Source organism: Panthera leo, chromosome A2, assembly GCF_018350215.1.
Source record: "Panthera leo isolate Ple1 chromosome A2, P.leo_Ple1_pat1.1, whole genome shotgun sequence".
NCBI lineage: Eukaryota > Metazoa > Chordata > Mammalia > Carnivora > Felidae > Panthera > Panthera leo.
Window position 1 is genome coordinate 114,391,761 of NC_056680.1, and position 26,342 is coordinate 114,418,102.

General features: G+C 37.9%; 1 protein-coding gene and 1 non-coding gene across 2 annotated transcripts in view; one reads left to right on the plus strand and one right to left on the minus strand.

Annotated features, from left to right (window-relative positions):
- IGF2BP3 (insulin like growth factor 2 mRNA binding protein 3) overlaps window positions 1-26,342 on the minus strand; it is a 155,321-nt gene that overhangs the window by 99,342 nt on the left and 29,637 nt on the right. The window contains exon 3 of the mRNA XM_042920208.1: window positions 7,391-7,439. Coding sequence (XP_042776142.1) covers window positions 7,391-7,439 — 49 coding nt within the window. The remainder of the gene's footprint in view (window positions 1-7,390; window positions 7,440-26,342) is intronic.
- LOC122214645 lies at window positions 10,577-10,680 on the plus strand. The gene has a single exon (XR_006200025.1). It is a non-coding gene; the product is annotated as a U6 spliceosomal RNA (small nuclear RNA).

Sequence of the window (26,342 nt, forward strand, 5' to 3'; positions counted from 1 at the left end):
TTATCATACTAGCCTATTTTTATTTTTGATATTGTTTAAATAAAGGTTTAATTTATTATTTAAATAAACCTTTAAATAAAGGTTTAAATAAAGGGCCTAGAAACCTTTGAGATAACCATCTCAGAAGATCCATGGAACCACAGGACACAAGTTCAGGCAACATAGTGCACGGACATTGGTAAACACAGGGAGGTAGAACCTTGGGACCAGAAATACTTGCCTCAAATACTGTCCATATACAGGCAATAGGTTAACTCTGCCTGTATGCCTGTAACATTTCCCTGCGTGCCTCTCACACCAAGTCATTTCTAATGAGGCCAAGTCCAACCCATCCCAGAGCATTGATGCATAAAGAACGCCGCTGTCCACGGTTCTCTAAAAGTTTACCAGTAACTTCTTCAAATAAGCCGTTCAACCCCATTCATCACTCATCACCATATATTTCCTCCAAGCCTGGTAGAATCCTTTTTCTATTGAGTTCACTGTCACACTTTCAGAGGCATGCGGAAAGCAAATAAATGATGATAATTGTAAGAAAGAGAAACTTACCTTTTGGGGGAAGTGTTCTGTTTGAGTAACCTGATTAAGAGCAGAAACTCTACCACTTTCCAGTTGCGTGACCCTGGGCAAGTTACTTCACCTCTCTGTACCTCAGCTGCCTCATCTGTAAAGTGGGGACATGGGACTGTTGTGAAGATAAAACGGGTTAATTCAGCACCTACCATGTAAGTGTTCAATAAGTGTCAGCTATTTATAGGCTAGTACTCAGAGTCAGGCTGTGGTGGAAAAAAGATCACCTGTCTGTGTCAACGGTCTCCACTTGCCTCTTATGGGCCTTCAAAATTTGGTAGAGATCAACTAGCTCTAACAACTGTTCATACTAATTGTCATAGTGATTTTCAAACAGTCCCACAAAACTTCCCCAGGGGCCAAAGAGGGAACCAGCAGACAAGGTTCTATGCCACCTTTGAAAAGCTCGGTCTTTATATTCGTACACCAGGATTCTGCCATACCATGTGCTTTGAAGAAAAGAGAAAAGCCTGAAAATCACCTACCAAGAGAACACTGCTTATCTACTACTACTTTATTTACAACGCTAAGATATCTGCTGCAAAAGCCAACATTTAAATGGGTTATTTGTAATAATCAACATCAACACCTCCTGTGACTTTTCCTTCAGTTCATGGCTAATGTCAACCCCACTGTGTCTAGAGAGGTATTTTTCTGTTTGAGTACCTTGTATTGTTAGCTTTTCACTGTCAATTATGCTTAAATGCTTTGGTCTCATCCAATTTCTGCTCATCATTAATTCACGTATTCACCATGGACCAAACACCATCTGACCAGAGCACCAAACACACATCAGCACTTGGACATATGAAGATGAATCACAATTCCTTCTGCTAAACACATCCACCAGGGACTTCGCCTGACTGACTCCATCCAGGGCCTTGGCCTAAATCTCTTTACTTGGAAGTCATCCCACCTCCCTCCATCTCCAAGACAGTCTTCCAATTCTCAGGACACATTCATCCAAGGCTTACTATAAGGGCTCTTTTTGAACAATTTTAGGTAACTATGCTACAGCTTTGTTGTCTTCCTCCCAGACTAGATAACATGGCATCACTACTTTCTTGCTTACTTCTTTTTTTCTTTCTCAATGAAGACTCCTTTGGTTTCCCTTTTGCTAGAGCCTAGCTTAACAATACTGCTATTTCTACTTCCTAGTAGAACAGCCAAGGTGTCCTACTGTAATCATTCTTTCTTACTACATTCAGAGCCCATACGGAAAGAAAGTAACAGACTTCACTGAGATGCTACTAGCTTTACAAAGCTAATGGAAGCTAATCTTATGGAAATTTCTGACTCTACAACTTGCCTCCATTAAGCATTCTTCTAAGTGCAATGTGAATTTCTCCATTCTGCAGTACTTGCCTCAGCTCACAAAAGGTCCATTTTCTGAGGTTTCTACCTTGTTTATAGTAGAGTAGGTCTTTCATTGTGGTCTGAAATGCAGGCATCTCTCTAAAGCTTTAGCCCTTCTACCACACAATAGACACTACTAACATGAATGTAATTTATTCGAAGTTCTGCTACATCCTCCTACTATATCTTACTATTAACCCAACACTCCCCACCACCCAACTACAAAGGAATAAACTTCTTTTCATCATGAAGGAAGCCTATAAAGTTCTAACACTCCCTATTACCCTAGAAGTCAACTTTCCAAAGCTGGTCACTAGGAATGAGGCTCAAAACAAACTAGCCAAACACTAAAGTGTTCTGTTAAGGCAGTGCTGTGGCCCTACAAAAGCAGAGCCTCCTAAGATTTCTTACAAGATACACTCACTTCCAAAAAATTGCTTCAAGCTCATATGAAGCACCACAAAGACCTCTGAAAGATAAAATTAAGAACTCTGCTCGGAGAAGAAAACCGTATTTTATGCTGCATATTCCAACTTACACCTTTGGTTTTTCATTTTTAGTATAATAGTTACTTGTTTTCCATGTCAAGAACCTGAGATCAACTCATAAATGTCGGAAGACTGGATGCAAATGCAGGATGCTTTTAGTTATAAAGAAACTCCCTTTAATCCCCTATGTTTAGCCTGCGAGACAGCTTCTGCTTCCTTTATTCAATCACACCAGACTACACACATGGCAAAAACAGACCTTACGCTGTGGAAATCTCTTTAGTTTCTTCTCAAGATACTCATCTTCCCAGCTCAGTTAAGTCCAGGAAAAACTGGATATCCAATCCCTGAGGTAAAAGCCAGCATACATTCTGGATTTTCTACCAAGACTGTGATTTCAAAGTATGCAATCCTGCTAAGTATTTGTCAGACCACATACATATTCAAATCTTTGCCTTAGAAAATACAGTGTCTTCAGTCATGGCCAATGTCAGGGTATCGTCATGTACAACACCTCAGATGAAGACAACTAACTGTAGCGCAGACTGTTTTCCCAGACAGTAAACCAGTAACTCTGGGAACATCATTCTACTATTACTGCCCAACCCCAAAATGAGAACCTAACTCAACCTTTAAAACATTTCATTTACATAATTATTGAGTCTTACATTTCTTTCAGAGAAGGTACTCCTTTTTGGAGTTCTGTGAGTACTTATTAGGAATTTTGATTATTTAGATTGGACAGTAGTAAGACAATGAAATTGGAAAAAAATTCTCCTTGAAAAGTCCTTTCCTGAGGCTTTGGCAATTTTTTTTTTAAGTGCAGAAAGATTCTTTAAATTTAGGAAATGGGGCCCATCTGAGACATTGAGTAAGAAGAAACCGAGTGTTCTCAAAGGCTTTTAAAGTCCGGGGTTCTGCTGGGACTCTAACAATCCCACACCTCCATGCTGTTTGTCCAAGAAGGCATCCCCTCAAATCCTTAGCACTCATGTCCACGTCCCTCTGGGCATCTGAGGACCCAGGTCTGTAGGCCATCAGGACTCTTTGTAGATGTGGCCCTTCTAGCATTTTGGTCACACCAAAAATCTTCCAAGTATCTCAAGCAAGGGGATTGGAGGTGGAGAAACAAAATTTTCTTCTATTTCCCTTCTACTGCTACATTCCACATACTGGGGGGAAAACAAAACCACCTAATTCTCCAGCAGTAGGTCCTTCACAAAGTTAGTTTCTTCATATTTTTATCTGCCAAAAACACTTAAGCAGTCAAACAGTTGGCCAATCCAGGGCCCCTAAGTGCTTTATCATTAACCATAACTACATAGTTAGAAACCATTTAACCTCTGCCTGGCATACCCAGGATGCAAGATGCACTACACAGAGAACTTGAAAGGAATCCCCTTCTGATCATTCAGTATATGGCAATATAAAGAAAAAATAAAAAATACACGAACACAAATATAAAAAAAAGTCATAATGGAATAAAATAATTAATGATCCAGCAACGGATTTAATAAAATGCCACAGAGCATCACATCCAGTGTTTCTACCAAGGTCCCAGATTCTGTCACCTCTGCAGTGACCTCACAGAAAATGGCTTAAAACAGGACTAGCAGAACAGGGGAGGAATTTCACTTGTGGGTTAGAACTCTGGCTGGATATTAAGCTCTTGGTTCCAGGTCCACCTTTCAACTTTTCAATGCTGAGCTTAGGACTCTGCACTCTTCAAAAGCACTCCTTTTGGGCGCCCGGGTGGCTCAGTTGGTTGAGCGTCCAACTTCGGCTCAGGTCATGATCTTCGTTTGTGGGTTCGAGCCCTGTGTCAGGCTTTGTGCTGACAGCTGAGAGCCTGGAGTCTGCTTTGGATTCTGTGTCTCCCTCTCTCTCTGCTCCTCTCCCGCTCACACACACACACACACACACACACACACACACACACACACACACACTCTCTCTCTCTCTCTCTCTCAAAAATAAATAAACATTAAAAAAAATTAAAAACAAATAAAAATAAAAGCACTCCTTTGCCTATGGTTCCATTAGCTTCACAGACTGGAAGACAATGGAGGAGATAAGACAGGCTCTTCCCCCATTTGTCAGCAGTTCGTATCAGCAGTGGGTTTCAGTCTCTAAATGCCATGGGCACTCCTAAAACCAGCTTTATCACCTCCCTTCTTTCTCCCCTATGCCAGGGAGCAGCTACAACCCTTGTTCAGAGTCTCAACTACTCAGGGCTCTCTTTCCAAGTTACAAAGATCTAATCATCTCAACTTCTTGCTTCGACACCTCAGCCTTCAGGATGGTAACTACTCCCTGCAGCCACCGCCTCTGGATCCTCTTTTTTCCCTTGCAGTCTTCCAGCACCTGTGTAATTCTTTACATTAAATTTCCCCTGATGAAATACCTAGCGTTTGCTGGCTCCAGTCTGGACCTGACCGAGATAAGCACCAGAACTCAAGGTTAAGAGGAGGTGAATTTGTTGTTCATTTCCTAGCTAAAACGTAGCGTGCATTTATACATATCAAGCACTTTTTAAGGGCTTTAGTGTACATCAACCCATAAAGGATTACAGCAACCCAATGAGGTGGCTACTATCCTCATCCTGATGTTAGAAATTAGGAAAATGAGGCTCAGAAAAACCTGCTCAGAGATCACACACCTATAAAGTAGTGAAGCTAGGATACAATTCCAAGTCTGACCCCAAAGGCCACCTACAAAAAAAACTAAGGCTTTTCTAAATACTTCACACTGCTTGAAGGGACTATTTACATGATTCACCAATCACTTATTCTAAGTATACACTTGCTTTTTTGTTATCCTTTTAAGACTTATTCCTTACCAGTTGCCTTGCGTTTTAACATGCCATTGTTTGACTAGTAGAACAGTATCTTTTGTCCTGTGGAATGTCTCACATTCTGGGCTTGACTAGTTGTTTCTTCGTGGCATCATTTAAAGTTGTGCCTCTATCCTCTCTAGTTTTGGTAATTCAAAGTTAGACTGAAATTGAATACAGTCAAATCTCTATTTTTTAGACAAGAATATTTCACCTGTGTTTCTGTGTATTTGCTATTTCATCAAATCAGGAAGTATGCAACATCTGGCCATTCCATTATCAGTGAAACTAAGATTAATGAGTGGATTCAAAGTTTAACCCCTCCATTATAAAGGCAATCTGGACTTTTAAATCCAAAATTATCACTGCCTACGATAAGGCTTTGGCACAAGACAGACACCATACTCAGTATGTACAAATAAAACGTTATAAAAAGTGACTCATGTCAAAAAGGAAGTAACAGATGGTGTTCATTCAAGTCTTCAAGGAAAGGAAACATCACAATAACTCATTCTATTCCTCACCAAATTGGTTTTATCAGTATTTCAAACATTTTTAAAAAATGTAAGAGGTCAAAGGTCAAGAGTTTCAAAGTCTAGTTCCAAGCTTACAATTTAGTATTCATTCCTACTTAATTCTTTGAATCCTGTGCCCATATTTGTCCATCTGAAAATGGAGTTAACATCTCCAATTTCACCTTACCTCAAAAGATTAGTGGGAGGATAAAATGAAATATAAAAGAAAAAGTTGTATATGGCAAATAAAGATTCATTCTCATAAATTAAATTTTATCCAGAATGAGAAATAATACAGTAAACTAAAAGCTTGAGAAGCCACCAAAAATACAATAAAGTAAATGCTTCAGAAGTCACTGTAATCTAAATTTGAAGAGATGTTATGAATGAACTGCCACTTGCCTACAGCTGATATGCTAGTACGCCAATATTCACTCACTTAAAATTGACGACTACCATTTTGACGATTTCATTGAAAGCTACACCAGATTTAGTTCTCAAACAGAAACTCATATTTAACATGGCCCATGTTAAAATAAGGGGATCCAATCAGTAATCTTGATTACCATGACACTTGATTTGGGTACCCAGGCTCCAAGCTACTCAAGTTCCTAAACCAATGTTAATCTAAAACAGGAAAATCCATTAGGTTTAATCTTAAAAGTCACTGTTTCCATCTACAAAAATACACTTTCTATACATTATATAACTTGGAAAATATTCAGTATATATCAAAGAACCACCTCTTCCAGCAAAGTTTAAACCCAATTATATTGTTCTGAAAATAAATGCTGTATAAAATATCATGAGCATAAATGATTTGTTACCAACTGGGACATTGGACGAATCATACCTCAGACCAACACACCTTAATTGACCATAAAAGAAACCTTTCAACCATCCTTTGCATTTTGGTGAAGGTTCTGGTTTAGTGACTGACTCACCAAATGTCATTTCAGAAAACTAATATGAAACACACAAAGCTAGTTACTCTTTGTTTTTATATTAAAAATACATGCAAACTGAGGAGTTTTCCCTGCACCATCTCTCCCAAATAAATTTTAAGAACTTGCAGGTTCCATCATCAGCAAGAGTCAAAAGACATTTTATTTCTTCAACCACTGATACCTCAAATTCTAACCATGATGTCATTATTATCCTTTGGCAATTATGGACACTGGCTATTCAACTGTGCTAAATGGTTTGTTTATACAGTTACTACAGTGCCACCATCTGAGCAAAAGAAAGCTGAGCTCACATTTTAAAATAAAGTATAAATAGCAGGTAGGTGTCTTTAAAAAATGTGCCAAGGAGGGAAGTTCATATTTAAATATAACTGGCGAACTCATCAGAAAGATCCCAAACAAGATTCTGTTAGGATGGGACTGAATGAGGAAAACTACCCCATTAAAGTATATCAAAGAGCAGATTTTTTTTATTTTAATGAGCAGATTTTTAAGAGACACTATGCTCCTGCAGAGAAAAGCCCACAGCAAGACATACACAAGAGAGAAGAATTTTGTGTTTTAGCACAACCCAGAGTTGAGGGAACGAGAAAAACCCTTCGAAAAACTAAAAACAATAAGCTTAAATACAGAAATCTTAACTTTAAATATAGAAATTCTTACCTCCCACTGTAAGTGAGGCGGAATATTCCTTATCTGAAGTTTCCGGATCCTGCAGAAGAATTAAAATGTTTTATAAAAGAAAAAAGAGTATGAAAGCCAAAGACATTAATAGCCACCATGGATGCTTTAAAATATTTACATTAACTACAAGGCAATTCGCAGTAAGAAAACACAACCAAAGAAGGAAAAAGGAGACAAAGTTAATCACAGGATGCATACTGAGACCATTTGGAGATCCAGCAGCATTGGATTATTACAGCTTATTTTAAAAGCCACACTGGGGCGCCTGGGTGGCTCAGTTGGTTTCCAACTTCAACTCAGGTCATGATCTCACAGTTGGGGAGTTCAAGCCCGGCATTAAGCTCTGTGCTGACAGCTCGGGAGCCTGGAGCCTGCTTCAGATTCTGTCTCCCTTTCTCTCTGCCCCTCCCCTGCTTGTGCTCACTCTCTCTCTCTCAAGAATAAATAAACATTAGAAAAATTTTTAATTTATGGGGCCGTACTACAAATGTTCTTAATCTGAGATCACAGCCAAGGGGACCATAGACAGATTTGGGAAATCTGGATGGGTGGAGGGGGAGTAAAAACCACTGATTTATTTTTTCACTATCCCCTACATGAAACTTAGCACTCCTTTAATTATGAATGTTGGCATGTAAGTTGAGTAGAATCACACTACTTGTAATTTTGACATTAACATCAGATATTTTTGTATCACTATAACTTGCTGCAGACCTTTATCATCTACACCCATTACTGTTAAACTTAGATATGTTGCTAGAACTTACTATGTTAAGTACATATTGTAACTATGAGTTTTAACATTTTACTAAATGTATTTCAAAATAATTAACTTCCTATCATCCTATGTATTTTATGCCTTGAAAAACATCCTAAGATATCCCTAACTTTCAGGCTACCAAAGGACTCCATGGTACAAAAAAAACATTAAAATCCTGACCTTACCACTGTATGTTAACTAACTCAAATTAAAATAAGAACTTAAGGAAAAAGTCATGTTTGAATTCTCTAGCTAGTAGTTATATAAAAGATCTTAAATGAAATATGCATTTAGCTAGATATTACTTTTTGATTACACTTAAATTGATGGTTTCTATTGTCATTGCATAATACTCAAAAATATATTTAAGATTTCTGCCTTCATCAAGTTTATGGACTTTGTTAGGCCTAAAACCTTCCCAAGTGAGGTTATTTTGGCTGCCATTTGGAAATGTGCATCATGTCTTTATTCATCAAAAATGCTGTCAATTTGTCTCCTTACCCACTCAAACTTGTTATTAGAGTTATTTAGCATTCTTTATATTCACTTGTTATATATACAAAATACTTTATTACTACATGGTTTTACTGACACCTAACACAATTGTAAATGTCTCAGCATCTTACATATATGAATCTTTGTGTTGTCCATTAAACTCTTTGGTATTTTATGTATGTAAATCGTTTGGATACTGCTTAACTCATTGCATGTGTAATTATTATTAACCACTCTGATTCATTAAATTTTCTTATCTCAATACCAAAAAAAAAAAAAAAAAAAAAGACCTCAGTTCACATGCCCACATATGTAAATATGTAGGTCACATAATATTGATTATATACAATATTCACTGTAATGTATATATCCTCTCTTCTTCTACCCTTTTTTAAATGCTGTCAGAGGGAGGAAGGGAGGAAGAGATATCAATTATGTGAGATTGTACCATAGGTGCCACACACAAAATCACCTCCTTAGAAGGGAAAGAAATTTATAGTCAACTAGATATTAAAAAAAAAAAAAAGAAAAAGATTAGCAACTGGGCTTAACATATCAAGTGAAATAATTAAATTACTTAACTTCTAAAATTAGAAGTTTCCTTCCTGGTCAAATAACCCACTTATTTTGAGGTACCACAGCAAACCACAAGATCAGATTCATAACCTAGTCCTTTGTCTCTTGCATTCCCCTCAAAGCACGAGAACAAACACCAGATACCACCTATCCCTTAGGGAACTATAAACAACATGTAAGTTAACCCAACTCAGGTACATCCTGTTTGTAAACTAAGGAGGAAGAAAAAGCAGTTTTAAATTATTTTTATGGGACCGTAAAGCAAAGCACAATCATCCGGGACAATACACCATAGAGATGGTAAGACAGCAGGTCAATTTAAGAGAAAAAAATTTCAACTACCACCTTAGTCTCAGAATTTACACATGAAATGCTAAGCCTAGGATTTCTTTCATAGTAACTCATGTGCTATTAATTGTTAAAGCTGCAAGACACATGCGCTCGCTCTGCTTCTGTATATATAAATTTTATATTTCCCATAAAAGCCTTTAAGAATATACTCTACTAAGATGTGTAATACACAGATTACACAATTGCTATATATTGCTGTAGGCAGCAGAAATATTACTCAACATTATGTAATTATTTATCCTGAGTAACCAAGGAAGTTAAGATTTACCACACACATCCAACTACACATATGCAAGTACTAAGTTTCATTCAAGCACCTGACAGTAAGAATTAGCAGCACAGTTTTAAGTAACTAAGTATTCATCCCCATTGGACTCTTTTGTGGGTATACGTATTACCAAAAATTTTCTCCACAAGTACACCTGTGAGTGTACATACAGAGTTTAGGTCAACTAGCAGGTAATTATTCTTATCACAAAAACAAGTATCTACCTCACAGGGCTCCCAAGAAATTCTGTGAATAGAATACCATCTTTCGTATATTAGAAGTAATCCGTTAGCCATGTTTTCTCAAAGCATTCTTCAAAATGTATATCCAACATTCATTTACTTATTGGTAGTTACTCCAAAATAATTTTTTCCTAAACGGCTGTCCGGTTTCCATTATCGGATTCTCTCAAGTTTCATTTTAGACAAACATCAGGATTATTTTCATATAGTTACTGTTCTCACATCTAGAGTTGTTCTTTCCCACTTATCAGTCAGTAACTTATTTAAAACTCTGCTCCTAACCCCATGCTCCCTTCTTACCAGTTTAAGAGTCAAAAGGCTCAAGATTACAAGCGTCCCAGCAAAGGTATGAATTCTCACCATCCAGCACAAAAAAACAAACTTCTGACCTGGTGAGTACTTGAGAAAATCCATCCCACCCCACTGTACTTATCAGGTCGGCTGTACACAAAGCCCCATCACTTGCGTGATCCATGCTCCCTTCGGCAGCACATACACTAAAACTGAAACAATAGAGCAGTTAGCATGTCCCCTGCATAAGGATGACATGCAAATTCATGAAGCATGCCACATTTTTTACATATAAATTTGCTATATAGAAGTTTTCCAAGTGATTTTTCTTCCCCCCCCCCCCCCCCCCCCAGTATTAGGTTTTCCCCCCTATTAATACAAGTAAATCCAGAGGGCACCTGGCTAGCTGAGTTGGTAGGGCATGCAACTCTTTATCTCAGTCATGACTCTCAGCCCCACATTGTATGTAGAGATCACTTTAAACCAACAAATAAATAAAACAAGTTTAGATTTTATGAAAAAATACTATAAGTAAATCAAGTTCATTCATTTTTTTGTTTTTTTTAATGTTGATTTTTGAGAGTGAGAGACACAGAATGTGAGCAGCCAAGGGGCAGAGAGAGAGGAAGACACAGAATGTGAAGCATTCTGTCAGTGCAGAGCCCGAAGCAGGGCTCAAACTCACAAACCAAGAGATCCTGACCTGAGCTGAAGTCAGATGCTTAACCGACTGAGCCACCCAGGGGCCCTGTCAAGTTCATCCATTTAAAAAAGAAAAAAAAATACAATCACTTGCTTCACTCATCTCCCATCCCAGCTTTTAACATTACGTTATATTTAGGTTTGATCCTAAATAGTTAAGAGTCAAGAAAATAGATATTGATACATATCTACTGTATGATTACCTAATCATTAAAGTTCAGTTTAACTATCAGGAAGCAAATTAAGTTGGTATTCTACCTCCACCTGACATACACCTGAAAAACAATAGGAAACACACACTTTGAGAACAGAGACCAATTAGAGTGTCTCATTCTCAGAAACTGGAACAATGCTTGGCACCTGAGAAGCAATCAACTGATAGTTAAACAATCAACTGATACTTAAATCTATATAAATATAGATTATAGAATTTATTATCATCTATAAAGGGGAAGAAAAACACAAGAATTCACAGCTCTGCTAACCAGAAACTACTAGCATTTCCAATGATTTTCTTACACCTCATAAGGAGAGAGAAAAACCAGAACATTTAATCAACTATTGTTTAAAAAAAAAAAAAAAAGCCTTAACAATTTATTTTATCATATAGAATTTAAAGGTTTCCCCCAACAAGGAAAAATGAGGTAAAGTTTAAGTTCTCAGCTAAGAGATAAAAATCTTCAAAAATGCTTACTGTGCTTGAAATATTAGTTATAATGACAATTCAATACTCTTTACTAGGAAAAAATACTATTAGAAGCAAGTTTAATTACAGAATAAGGGAGCAACAGAGAAGCTCCCATAGATTCCAAAGAGCATCTTCAAGATCTTTAGTAATCAATGCAACTGATTTAAACTGATTTTGTAACAATTTTCAAAATTACATAAAACTAGAAAAATATCAACCTCCATATGCCATACCAGGTTCATTTATTAAGTACGATCACCTTATTTTGTTTATCTATAACTCAAACCAGTACCAGCCAAGTTCCACTTACATGGCCTGTCATGCAGAAGTACATCAGTAAACAGCTATAAAAGGACTTTTGTTTAAAAATAACCATAGAGGTGTCGTGATGACTCAGCCCATTAAGCTTTTGACTTCAGCTCAGGTCATGATCTCACAGTTTGTGAGTTCAAGCCCCGCATATGGCTCTGTGCTGACAGCTCAGAGCCTGGAGTCAGCTTCAGATTCTGTTTCTCCCTCTTTTTCCCTCTGCCTCTCTCATGAAAGCATGTGCATGCTTTCAAAATAAATAAAACATTAAAAAAATTTAAATAACTATAAAACTGGCTGACTGGCTGACTCAGTCTGTAGAGCACACAACTCTTGATCTTGGGATTTTAAGTTCAAGCCCCATATGGAGTGTAGAAATTACTTAAAAGTAAAATCTTTAAGGATGGCTGGGTGGCTAAGTCGGTAGAGCACGCAACTCTTCATTTAGGGGTTTTGAGTATAGAGATTGCTTAAAAATAAAACATTTAAGGGGCGCCTGGGTGGCTCAGTCGGTTGAGCGTCCGACTTCAGCTCAGGTCATGATCTCACGGTTCCTGGGTTCGAGCCCCGCATCGGGCTCTGTGCTGACAGCTCAGAGCCTGGAGCCTGTTTCAGATTTTGTGTCTCCCTCTTTCTCTGCCCCTCCCCTGTTCATGCTCTGTCTCTGTCTCAAAAATAAATAAATGTTAAAAAAAAAAAAATTTAAAAAAATAAAAAATAAAAATAAATAAAACATTTAAAACTTAAAAAAACAAAACTATAAAGCCATCACTGCTCCTCAAAGTGTTTAACAAAAATTCCTTGATATCATATATCCACTCTATTTTCAGTTGTTTAATAAATATCTTTGTACAGCTGGCTTATTCGTATCAGGATTCTGATGATAGTTAAGGGGTGCATGGCTAGATTAGTTGGTAGAGCATGTGATTCACGAACCTGGGGTTCTGAGTTCAAGCCCCACATTGGGTGTGGAGCTTGGGAGGGGAGGGGAAGGAAAGAAAAGATCCCAACCAGATGTACATACGTGCAGAGTTCTTTTTGCCATTTATTTGACAGGTCATAAATCCTGCATGATTACTCATTCTGAATTTTATCCACTGTATCCCTTTTGTGTCATTTTCAGTAATTGTTTGGTATGTTGAATTTCATATACAATGATATGTAATATTTTTATATTATAAAGCATAAAACATCTAGGAACACAACCACCCAAATAATTAGAACAAGACAATTGAAGCTACCCATGCTTCTCTCCCACTCCAAATGCCTGTCTCCTGGAATGTACTCATTGCACCAAATTTGTCATTCTTATGCCTTTTACTTATGAATATTCATCTCTCTTTTAAAATGATTAAGTAGGCAAAATACTATTATCAATCCTTAAAAATGAACAAAAATTTAATATTAAATATCTAGTCACAGTTCTACAATTTAAAAAAATTAAATTTGTTCAATCAGTATCCCAAAAGAGCTATACACTGCATTTGGCTGATTATGATTCTAGTCTCATAGCCCATGTTTCCTTTTTTTTTTTCCCCCCTTGCAACTTATTTGGGGGAGAAAAAACCCAAATCCTGTCATTTGTCCTATAGATTCTTCACTGCGTGGATTTTGCTAATTACACCCCCATGGTGCTGTTTAGTATTCTCCTCTGTCCCCTGTAAATGTAGTAATTAGATCTGAAGATTCAATTTGTTTTTTCTTGTTGTTTGTTCGGGGAGATACAATAATTTATCACAAGCAGTGTTTTATACTTCTGCAAGGAGATGTGTTATCTCTAGCTGTCTTTCTGTGATGCTGCAATCATGAATGATCACTACCTAAATCCATTATTTCATTCAAGGTTGAAACTAACTTTCTCATTTTATCATGCCTTATTTTTTATTTATTTTTTTTTTTAGCTTGAGTTCTTCTATTAAGAACAACTTTCTCAGGTGCCTGAGTGGTTCAGGTGTTAAGCATGACTTCGCTCAGGTCATGATCTCATGGTTCATGAGTTTGAGCCCACTGGGTGAGCTCCCACTTCAGGTAGAACTCAAACCCCATTTCGCTCATGCGTGCTCTCTATCTCTCTCCCTCTGCCCCTCCAGGGATTACCTTGTGCCCTCTCTCAAAAATAAAATGAATGAATGAATAAATGAACTGATCCATCAGTATTAAAAACAAAACAAAAACTTTCTCTTAGGGTGCCTGCGTGGCTCAGGCACTTAAACATCTGACTTCAGCTCAGGTTATCAGGTTACAATCTCACAATTCATGAGTTTAAGCCCCACATCGGGTCCTCTGGTGTCAGCGCAGAGCCCATTTCCAATCCTCTTTCTTTCTCTCCCCCTCTCCCCCAAATAAGTAACAACATTAAAAAAAAAACCCAAAAACCTAGCGTTATTTAAAAACAAAGAAACACTTTCCCTTGTCAAATATTTGTAACTCTGAAGCACAGTAGGTACAGTGAAGACAGGATAAATAATTGACTCTATCCCTTCTGCAGCGGATGGTTTTGTGCCCCTTATCACAACCCCTCACTCGGGTCTGATTTCATCCACAGCTGTGGCAGACAGGCCTAGGTACAGTGAGGTTTGCTCTGCCTCCTTCCACCCCTAAGCACACACTCAGGCATCTCTGTTTTACTTCAGGGCTTTCTCCAACGCCTCAGAAGAGTAGAAGAGCAGCCTAGAAGCAAAGGAGATGAAACCCTCAAGACAATACACAGTTTACAAGGGAAGGGTACTAGCCAGGACATAAATGCCTCTCTTCATCTGCAAGGCATTCTGTACATTTCTCTAAGGTACCATTTCGTTTCAGCAATTTCATTAAAGCACCTTTCATTAAAGCACTTTTCGTTCCAAAATAAATCAGCTTCATGAAAATCCTCATCTCCATCTCTTCTTTCAGCAGTTCAAAGGCATTGTTATTTCACAATTGTATTTTCAGACTAAGGAATTGGCGTTCTGGCATTGTCCAAAGAGGACCAAATGTTTACTTCTTTTCAGTATCATAAATTCACAGTCATAGATATTTTGAGTGTATCAATCTAATGCATTAATTCCTTTTGATGCTCCAAATACCTCATCTTTAGTCAGTCAATGCAAGCTTCTTCATATTGACTCCTGCATCTTGTGACAGGACTCCAATAATCTAGGAGAACTCCTTTGCTTTCTGTTACAACACTGTAATCCAGGTTCAGCCGGCACAGTTCCTAGCCCCATCTGCAATCAGCTTTTTCTACATAAAGTGCTAGTCCTTTTTAATCAGAAATAATACACTGAGACACAATCTAGTCACTAGCGTGTTCATTATTATTGGGTTGGTCATTGCTCCTAGGCCACAGCTGGAAAATACATATACATTTTGTGTGAAAGAGAAATAAACCATGTGTTCATGCTGATTACTTTCAATTCAAATTTTAGATTACTAGGTTGTTGCCAAGTGTCTTTGATATTTGCATCTTGTCTTCCACTGTAAGGTCTGACAGCAGGTAAGAAAGTAAACAAGAGGGGCCTTGATGGCTCAGTCAGTTAAGTGTACGACTTTTGATTTCGGCTCACATTACCATCTGACAGTTTGTGAGTTCAAGCTCCACCTTTGGCTCCAAGCTGACAGCAGGGAGCCTGCTTGGGATTATCTTTCTCCCTCTCTCTGCTCCCCCCACCCCCCAATTGCTCACCTGCTCTTTCAAAATAAATAAACTAAAAAAAGAATTTAAACAAGAAAACGCTTCATGTCTGTTATGGACAGAATGCTTTTGTTCCTGCACCTCCCACCTCCCAAAATTCCTATGTTGCAGCCACAATCTCCCTTGTAATGGTACTACGTACGAAAGGGGCCTTTGAAAAGTACTAGGGTGTAGATGAGGTCATGAGGGTGGAGCCCCCATAATACAAGTATGATCTTTTTTTTTTTTTTTTAAGAATTTATTTATTGAAGCTCCGTGATTCGCACCCAACCATAGCTACTCCAGTCATGAGGGACAGACAACAGCTGGATTGGCGGCGAGTAGCCCACAGCATTTGCTTATAGTAGCGATGAGTTTGCCCCTCGACCGCAAACATTTCCTGAATGGATTAACAGGAAGGCCGGTAATGGTGAAACTTAAGGGGGAATGGAGTACAAAGGCTACCTTGGTATCTGTAGATGGCTATATGAACATGCAGCTTGCAAACACAGAAGAACACATAGAGGGAGTATTGTCTGGACATTTGGGTGAAGTTTTTTAAGTCCTTTATATCAGGGGTGTTGAAGAAGAGGAAGAAGATGGGGAAATGAGAGAATAGCATCTTTTGTGGGGAATTTTTTATATGTCTATTTCTAGACAACAAACTTTTTCCAAAAAAAAAAAAAAAAAAAAAAACTTATTTATTTTTTAAGTAATCTCTTCCCCCAGTGCAGGGCTCACACTCACAACCCCGAGGTCAAACTCACAATCCTGAGATCAAGAGTCACATGCTCTTCTGACTGAGCCAGCTGGGCACCCAGGATTGCGATCTCTGCAAGAAGAAAGACCAGGGGTCTCTCCACCAGCACATGCTGAGGAGAGGCCATGTGAGCCACAGCAAGGAGGTATCTCTCTACAGGCCAGGAAAAGCAGGCCCTTATCAAGAACAGAAAGAACTGCCTGCACCTTGAGGGTTTCCCAGGCTCTAAAACTGTGATGAATAAATATCTATTGTTTAAGCCCCGCGGTCTGTGGTATTTTGTTACAGCAGCACACACTGCTTATGACAGTGTCTGCGTTCAACCCTCACAGCATTTTATCGATTAGGAAACAACAGCATAAGTTTAACTTGTCCAAACACACACTGCTGATGTGTAGCAGGGTCAGAATATACCTCTGGGCATTCTAGCTCCAGAGCCTATCCCCTTAATTACACTATATTCCATTTTATTGATTTCACTTATAATCCAACCAATAATGTAACCACATCAAATGACTTCAGAAAAATTACAGGCTATAATTTTTGTTAAGCCCTAAAGGTCAAGTATAGGTTAATCCTACACAAAACTTTCACTTTTCCCTACAGCTTTAAACCATATGATGATCATTTACACATCAAGACTCAATACTGACATTAAAAGGACAAGGTTACGTATTAATAACAAGAAAGGAAGGCAACAATGCTGAAAACTTGGCTAACTCAACTGCCCAAGACAACTGTATACACACGCCATCAGGCACTTCTGAAGCCAGTCATTTCACAGTAAGTCCTAATGCAAGAAACAAAAATGTATTAAGGCTTGCAACCTTCTGTCCAAACTACCTACAGATACTGAATGTGTATTTTCTTCATCTTATTTCTTCCAAAAGGCTCTATCACACCCCTTTCCATCAATACTTATACAAATCAAGGGAATCACTAAATTCCCACTTCATAAGGAGACTCAGGCTCTCATCACAATCTAAGGGGCTAATACCAGCAGAAGGCAGGAAGAGAAAACCAAGTCTAATATTAACAGGTTTCTCTTTGCCTTGTTTTCTTATTCAAACAAGTGGGATACATCGTCCACATTTGGACCACTTTTAAGCCTCTTAAATCCACCACTTGGAGGCACTCTGTACTAGCTCAGATTTTCATTCCAGTTGTGCCCAACCAATTCAATTTATATGTAAAAAGCAGTTTTACTCAACCAAATTCAAAACTGCTAATTACCTGTATTAATAGTATTCAATATTTACATACAAGTATCTCCTTTTTTATTTTATACAGTTAAGAATTTTAAGTAGCTCTTTAAAAGGTCAACCTCAATTTTTAAAAAGTTTAATATACCTTGCTGATGCAAAGGGGCAACTGGCATAAATAACCCTGACTAATCACTGACTTGGTCATCTCTTATCAAAGCCTCTGACTAGAGATATAGCCTCTAACTCAAGTATTCTCTTTTTTGTTGTTGTTATTTCCTTATATAAAGCTGTAACATGCTCAAAGACCTTAAACTTGTAAATAGAGAAAACTACACAGAACCCAGAGATCCAGGTAAAAGGGATCATTACACACTCTGGCTGGTAGAATCATGGGCAGTTTTCAAATTTTGTTTTTGTTTTATAAAATAAACCTTACTAATTGTTACGGGGGAATCAGCCTTATTTCCAACCTGTAGTGTAACATAAAATGAAGCAAGAGAAACCAGTTATAGATTCCAACAGTTCTAACTAGTGTTGTAATACCAGTTTTCTCTTTCCCAAACATTTTACAGTCTAGCAAAAGAAATCAGACATTTTAGGACAGTCTTAAAAAATGGTCCGTAGAAACAGGAAGGAGGGAGCAACATGGAGATTTAGGGGTAAATCAGGTACATCTCAGGTAAAGAATTTCTGTGAAAGGGCTTTATACTGGTCGTGGAGCCTATTTAAAAAAAGAAAAAAATAATAATCTGTCAAAAATTGAATTCACTTACGGAATTGACAGAAGGTCACAAGTACTGTAAAGAAAAACATATTTGCTCCAACAGTTAAAGAGGATGCCAGATCCTAGTGAACCGAATACTGGATGGAAGAAAGGAAAATAAGACAAAGTATGTTGTCCCCTCAACTATAAAGGTAAAGATATGATTCCAAGTGCGGTCTAAGGATCAATTACGTTAGACCCAGGAGGACTTTCTTAAAGATTTCAGGGCCCCAATGAAGACCTCCTGAATCAGATTCTCTGGGGACCACTGATATCTACTGATATCAGTAGGGGGCAAGTTCCAGGAGGGCAAAATTATTTCCATCTTATTCACTGTTGTATGTTCAAGTGCTTAGCAAATTGCCTGGCTCATAATTTGCAATTTACTCAACATTGCTCAAACAAGGAATAAACAAAAATTATTCTGTGAAGTTTATTATTTTGAGAGAGAATGCACACACATGTGAGGGGGAGAGAGTGCGCACGAGAGAGAGGAGAGGAGAGGAGAGGAGAGGAGAGGAGAGGAGAGGAGAGGAGAGGAGAGGAGAGGAGAGGAGAGGAGAGGAGAGAAGAAGAGAAGACCCAAGCAAGCCCCACACTGAACTGACACATGGTTCAACCACACAACTACGAGATCATGACTGAGCTGTTATCAGGAGTCAGACGTTCAACCAACTGAGACATCCAGGCACCATCAACAAAAATTCTAAGTAAAAATCTCAAGTGTTTCTTCTGTCACCCCCTTGCTCCCAGATCCCCATGGGAACACGTCCATGTTTTAGTCCCCTCAAATAAAAGAGGTGTATTTGTGTTTTAAAGTTGCACACCTTGGGGAGCCTAGGTGGCTTGGGATTCTCTCTCTCTCTCTCTCTCTCTCTCTCCCTCCCTCCCTCCCTCCCTCCCCCTTTCTGCCCCTCCCCTGCTTGCGCACTCACATTCTCTCTCTCCCTGTCAAACTTCAAAATAAAATAAATATAATAAAATAAATAAAATAAAACAAAACAAAACAAGGTGGCTCAGTCAGCTAAGCGTCCAACTCTTGATTTCAGCTCAGGTCATGATACCAGGGTTGTGGGATCGAGAGTCGCACCTGGCTCCGCGCTGAGCCTGCTTAAGATTCTCTCTCCCCCTTTCCCTAAAATACTAATACCAATAATAATAATGTAATAAAAAAAAATAAAGTTGCACACCTCATCATCTTCATCTGTGTACAACAGTCTCATAGCCCTAAGTATATGGATGGGGTCCATATACTTGGTGGGGTCCAAGAAAGGCTGAATGTCTATTACTAATGCTTGCAAGTACACACTGCTCATAGGAGACAATGTCCCATCAATAGGAGACAATGTCCCATCGATAGAGGAATACAAAATTCTTACACTTCTTTAAGATACATGCAAAGCAATATGACAGAATAGTGTTCGAAAATTGATTTGATCCTTGATTCCTGAATAACCAAAGATTTCTGTAGTCTTCATAACTAACTTAATCTGAAAATGAGCCTTTAACCAAAAAGTCATCACCAGTATTTCAACCAACCATAGGAACACATGCAGTTGAATATTAGGGAGTCACTATTTAAACAAAAAGCTCATGGCCCGTATAACTCTAAAGCACATTAACACAATAAAACCTATTACACATATCTTCCTTGAAAATTAGGGTGATCACAAGGGAATACTTAGGTACAAAACCTGTAATATGTTTGAGTCACACTGAAAATTAATCCTTCTCTTAAAAAAGAGACAATCATTCCATATTTTTTCACAGTTAAACTAATTTTATAAATACCAACGCATTTTTTTCCAGCAAGACTCATTTTTTAAAAAGTTATTCTAAAAGCTGTAGGTCTTAAAACAACTCTGTCCAATGGAATAGCCACTAGCCACATGAGGCTTAAAATGTGGCAAGTCCAGTCTGAATTATTCTGTGAGTATAAAATGTAACAGATTTTGAAGATGAAGAAAATGAAGAAAGAGGCTAAGTTCGATCTAAAATTTTTCAACTATTTTCAATACTGATCACATGTTAAAAGACTAAAATTTTAGATGAATTGGTTCATATAAAATACAAATATTAATTTTACCAGTTACTTTTTACTTCTTACTGTGGCTAATAGAAACCTTAAAATTGCATATATATACAGTTTACATCTTTCAGCTGGACTGAGCTGTTTTAAAATTTGGTATACTTGATACTGAAAGGTAAAACTAATTTACCAAATTTTGCTTCTCAATGTAATTTCAGGATCAAGAAACAAAGTTTCATATAGATTAATTATTCCTCACTTAAAAGTCACCATCACGGGGCGCCTGGATGGCTCAGTCGGTTAAGCTGCCGACTTCGGCTCGGGTCATGATCTCACGGTCCGTGGGTTTGAGCCCCGCGTCGGGCTCTGTGCTGACAGCTCAGAGCCTGGAGCCTGTTTCAGATTCTGTGTCTCCCTCTCTCTCTGACCCTCCCCCGTTCATGCTCTGTCTCTGTCTCAAAAATAAATAAATGTTAAAAAAAAAAAAAAATTAAAAAAATAAATAAATAAAAAAGTCACCATCACTAAGTGAACTATAACTGTATCTGCAAGAAGAGGTGTTTTAAGGTGACTAAACTATTTTTTTTTTCAAGTCAATTGTACCCTCAATGTGGAGCTTGAATTCATGACTCCAAGATGAAGAGTCACATGCTCCACTAACCCCAAGGTGATTAAACTCTTAAGCATTGTATTTAAAAAAAAAAAAAAAAAAAAAAGTGCTATATTTTGAATATATGGGTATCTCTACATTAACGTGTTTTTGTTTTTTTTTTTAATGTTTGTTTATTTTTGAGAAACAGATTGTGAACAGGGGAGGAGCAGAGAAAGAGGGAGACACAGAATCTGAAGCAGGCTCCAGGCTCTCAGATGTCAGCACAGAGTCCGACGCAGGGCTTGAACTCACGAACTGTGAGCATGACCTGAGCTGAAGTCGGACACTTGACCAACTGAGCCACCCAGGCACCCCTCTACGTTAACGGTTTTTATTTTACATTACTGCGAACTGGATGTAGTCCTTATCTAAGGTAAATCCTAAATCCTTGGATTTTTTTTTTTTTAAGTGAAAAGGTTAAAGTTGACTGTTATTAAGTTCTATCCCCTACTCATGAACTTTAGAAACTGTAACAATCCGGGGCACCTGGGTGTCTCAGTAGGTTAAACAACTGACTCTTGACTTTGGCTCAGGATATGATGCCACGGTTACTGAGTTTGAGCCCCACACTCAGAACCTGAGTGAGGTTCTGCACTGATAGCACAGAGGCTGCTTAGGATTCTTTCCCTTTCGCCCTACCCCTCCCCTGCTCCCGCTCTCGAGCTCTCACTCTCTCTCTCAAAATAAAAAATAAAAAGAATTCTTATGTAGCAAGAAAATGAAGAAAGAGGCTAAGTTTGATCTAAATACCTTGATCTGACATCCCTTGCCCTAGGTAGGCAACCCAACTCTTGCTTTTCTCCAAAGATATAACCTTACTCAACTTTGCAGATAATCTTTCTCTCAGCAGGGAGTACAAACAACAAATAATATAAACACGATGCTACCTTGCCAACCTGATAGTGGCCAATTTTTTCCTGCTTAATAAGCTACTTTTCTTTCTGTTTAGACAAAAAATAAACCAAAAAAGTATGTTTATACTACTTAAGGAAGAATACATTGAAGAATCTATGGTTCACTTCACTGCAACATGCTTCCTCATCTATATCTATCCTTGAATTCACAGGAAAAAAACTATTTGAATCTGTTATTCCTTTAAACAAATAAAACTTGGCCAAGATATTAAAACATTCTCATGTCTTGCCTATGACATGTTTGCCAATTAAAAAAAAAAAACAGGCATACTGAATATGATTAATTCTCTAGAGCTACGGTGTCCTCTGCAGACAGAGGTTCATGTTAAAAGACACCACATCAGCAAAAATCAAGACCCTGGGAAACTCTCCAACACAAATATCTAAGTTTTCTAACAAATTTCAAAGAAAAGATGGGGAACCTAGACATTAAAAAAAAAAAAGACAAAAAAAAAAAAAACCCAAAGACATATCAACCAATCACCAATGTACAGAACTTAACATAAATCCTAATTCAAATAAATTCTTAAAAAAATATTTAGGGGTGGGGCGCCTGGGTGGCTTGGTCGGTTAAGCGTTGGACTTCGGCTCAGGTCATGATCTCACGGTCCGTGAGTTCGAGCCCCACGTCGGGCTCTGTGCTGACAACTCAGAGCCTGGAGCCTGTTTCAGATTCTGTGTCTCCCTCTCTCTCTGCCCCTCCCCTGTTCATGCTCTGTCTCTGTCTCAAAAATAAATAAACGTTAAAAAAAAAATAAATTCTTAAAAAAATATATATATTTAGGGGAAACCTGACTGGCTCAGTCAGTAAAGCATGTGATTCTTGATCTCAGGGTCTTGAGTTCAAGCCCCATGTTAAGCTTACAGCTTACATTAAAAAATAAAATCAGAATGGAAACTTAAGGGGCACCTGGCTGGCTCAGTCAGCAGAGCATGAGACTCAATCTCAGGGTGGTGAGTTCAACCCTCAGTTGGGTGTGAAGCCTATTAAAACACACACACACAACTGGGAAAAATGAGACTTTTCATTATTAGTGAATTAGTGCCATTGTTTTTTATAATTATGGTATTGTCTATTTTTTTTTTAAGTCCTTGTCTTTAAAGATGCAATCTGAAGAAATTAGGAACATAATATACTTGCTATCTTGAATTTGCTTCAGAAATCATCAGAGGTATTAATATCCAAAAAGGCTGGTCATCAGCTGGTGATTCTTGAAGCCAGGTGGCAGGTAAGGAGGATTTATTATATTGTTGTTTCTACTGTAGTACTTTTGAAATTTCCACATTTTTTTTCTGCTCTCTAGTATCTGGAAGTCACTATCTTCGAAAATGATAAATTCCATCAAAATCAAACTGTGGGCTTGTTAGTACTTGTAACATGAGAAAGGAAGTTTTAGATGAAAAATATGATTTAAGTTGATATAACTGTCTGAGAGTAAAAAAACTTTAAGTACTTTTCACTCACATGACCTTCAACCACACTAGCATTTCCCATACTTCAGAAACACTAAAAGGTTCTAAAATTGTTGCTTTAGACAACAGTCTCTTTTTGCCTCGGGTGGATAGTGCAAGATTCATTTTGCTCTAATAACTACAGTTAAACTTCAAATATAGAATAACCACAAAACTCTATCTTATACAATGTATGTTAATGAAATTATCTGTACTATTCACTTAAAAAGAATCACTGCACTGTGCAAAAATTTTATACAATGTGCATTTATGCCAATTCTGATACAAACAAGAGATGCCACAGATGAAATAGAACATTTAAAAAATTTTTAAGTTTATTTTATTTTGGGAGAGAGAACATGCACAAGCGAGGGGTGGGGGGGGTGAGAGGGGGAAAAGGAGAATATCAAGCAGGCTCCACACTGACAGTGCGTAGCCTAATGTGGGGCTCGAACTAATGAACCCACAAGATCATGACCTGAGCCAAGATCAAGAGTCCAACACTTAACTGAGACACTCAGGCACCCCAAAAAGTTTCATTTCCTAGCTAGCCAGACTAAAGTCAGAAATACCCAGGGAGGTTAATCATTTCCAGATTATTTATGCCCCAGGTACAATTTAAGAATCAATTTTTAAATTTCAACAATATTGATAATTAAAATAACAGATACCATTTATTCAGTTACTCCTAAGGGGTAAAAGATCATGTCAGGCACTTGAAATATATTTACGCTGTGTCCTTATACCAACAACCAAGCTCAGTAGGCATTAATACTCCCACTTTATAGATTAAGGAAATTGTCTCAAGGGATTCTTTTAACCAAGGTCAAAAAGCAGGTAAATGAAAAGCCAAATTCAAATTTGAACTCCAATTTCCATGCTATTTATACATTAATTTTACAGGTCTACTATTTAGCTTCTGTGTAAGAAAAAAATCACTTACACAGATCTTCAAGAAAACTGTCCAATATAATCATAATAATATAAATCTCAATCTCTTGAAGAAAATACTCGAAATTGTCTAGTTTACATCCACCTTTCAGAGGAGGACCAAGGAGGTCACACCAAAACAGAGTAAATCATTTCAAGGTAACCAAAACACCCAGCCTCACCCAGCAGCTAACAGGACACATGAGTAAGACAAATAACTCTGACAATAAAAGATGTAATGAATTTGGCATTTCAAGAAGTTCCCTTCTTCTGGGAAGTCCCTTCAAGGGCCCCATATGCTTAGATGGGATAGTCACTTGATAAAATAACATTAAAGTATTAGGCATTAGTCTTTTAGGGGCACCTGGGTGGCTCAATTGGTGGAGCATGCAACTCTTAATCTCAGGGTTGGGAGTTTGAGCCCCCCACTGGGTGTAGAGATTATTTAATAAAACTTAAAAAAAAAAAAAAAAGCTCTATGATAATCTAGTTGTGTTTTTTTTTCTTTAAAACTTCAGTAATATATTTCATGTTTCCAAATCATATTCAGACTTCCAATTATATTCTGAAAAAAAAAAAAGATGACAAATTTCCAGGAGCAGTAATGGTAAAATCTACATAATAAATTTAAACCAAGATGCTAGAAAATTCAATAGCTCCACTTTCAGCATCATATTTAGAAAGTAACATGTTAAAACTGTCTATCATGGGCACCTGGCTGGCTCAGTCTGGACAATCTAGAATGTAATATCATGCTTATAATCAGTGCTGTTAGGGGCACCTGGCTGGCTCAGTCACTGAAGCATGCAACTCTTGCTCAGGATTCTGAGTTTGAGCCCCACATTGGGTGTGGAAATTACTTAGAAAAATAAAATCTTGAACAATAATAACAGGGGCATCTGGGTGGCTCAGTTAAGCATCTCACTTTTGGTTTCGGCTCAGGTCATGATGTCACAGTTCTTGAGACTGAGCCCCGCGTCAGGCTCTGTGCTGACAGCACAGAGACTGCTTAGGATTCTCTCTCCCTCTCTCTGAAAATAAACACATTTTAAAATAAATAAGTATCAGTGTGATTATCTACAAAAACACAGTACCTATGACTAAAATCTCCAAATCCATGGAGGACATAGTCTCTGAAAGGTTGTTTGGTCCTCTTTACCATGTTAATGTAACTGGCCAAAAAGTTTAGCATAAATCACAAGGAGCCGGGGCACTGAGCACCAAAGGTATATAAGGCTCTCACCTTTGCACAGAACATACCGTCAAACGTACCCACAGCACATCTACCTACCCTCAGCCTTTCTCTATAATATAGACATCAACAGTTTAAAATGGCCCTTTCCTCCCCTGCACCCCCAGCCCTTTCCTCAATGCTCTAATCCTTCTGAAAGCTTTTCTAGTAGAAAAACCATCACAAACTAAATCTGTCGTTAACAATCTGCACAGGGCATTAAAATTTTAGTGGGCTGGGCTTTAGACTTTAACACCTTGTAAAAATGTTGAAATAAAAGCTTATGCATTTTCAAAACACTTAAGAACGTGTTAAGCAGCCAAGCACTTTAATTAATTGCCTCAAGACTGACTGGTAGAAACAAATGCAAATAAGCTATCAAGACGGACTATCCACCAGGAGGCAGCACGCCAGAACACAAACACACCACCCATTTCTCCACACATCCGGTCATTTTAATTTTTACTCAGGCTTCAGAAGGGCTGGGAAAGAACCTAGGTCAAAGTTTTAATCTTTTATTTCTAAGAGGTCCTACATCATACACATACACTTACATTTAGCATACTCTACTGATGACTAAAACCCCAACACACCTTAAATTTAAAAATACAATTTCATTTACAAATATTTGGGATTCTAATTCCTTTCCCTACAGAATTGT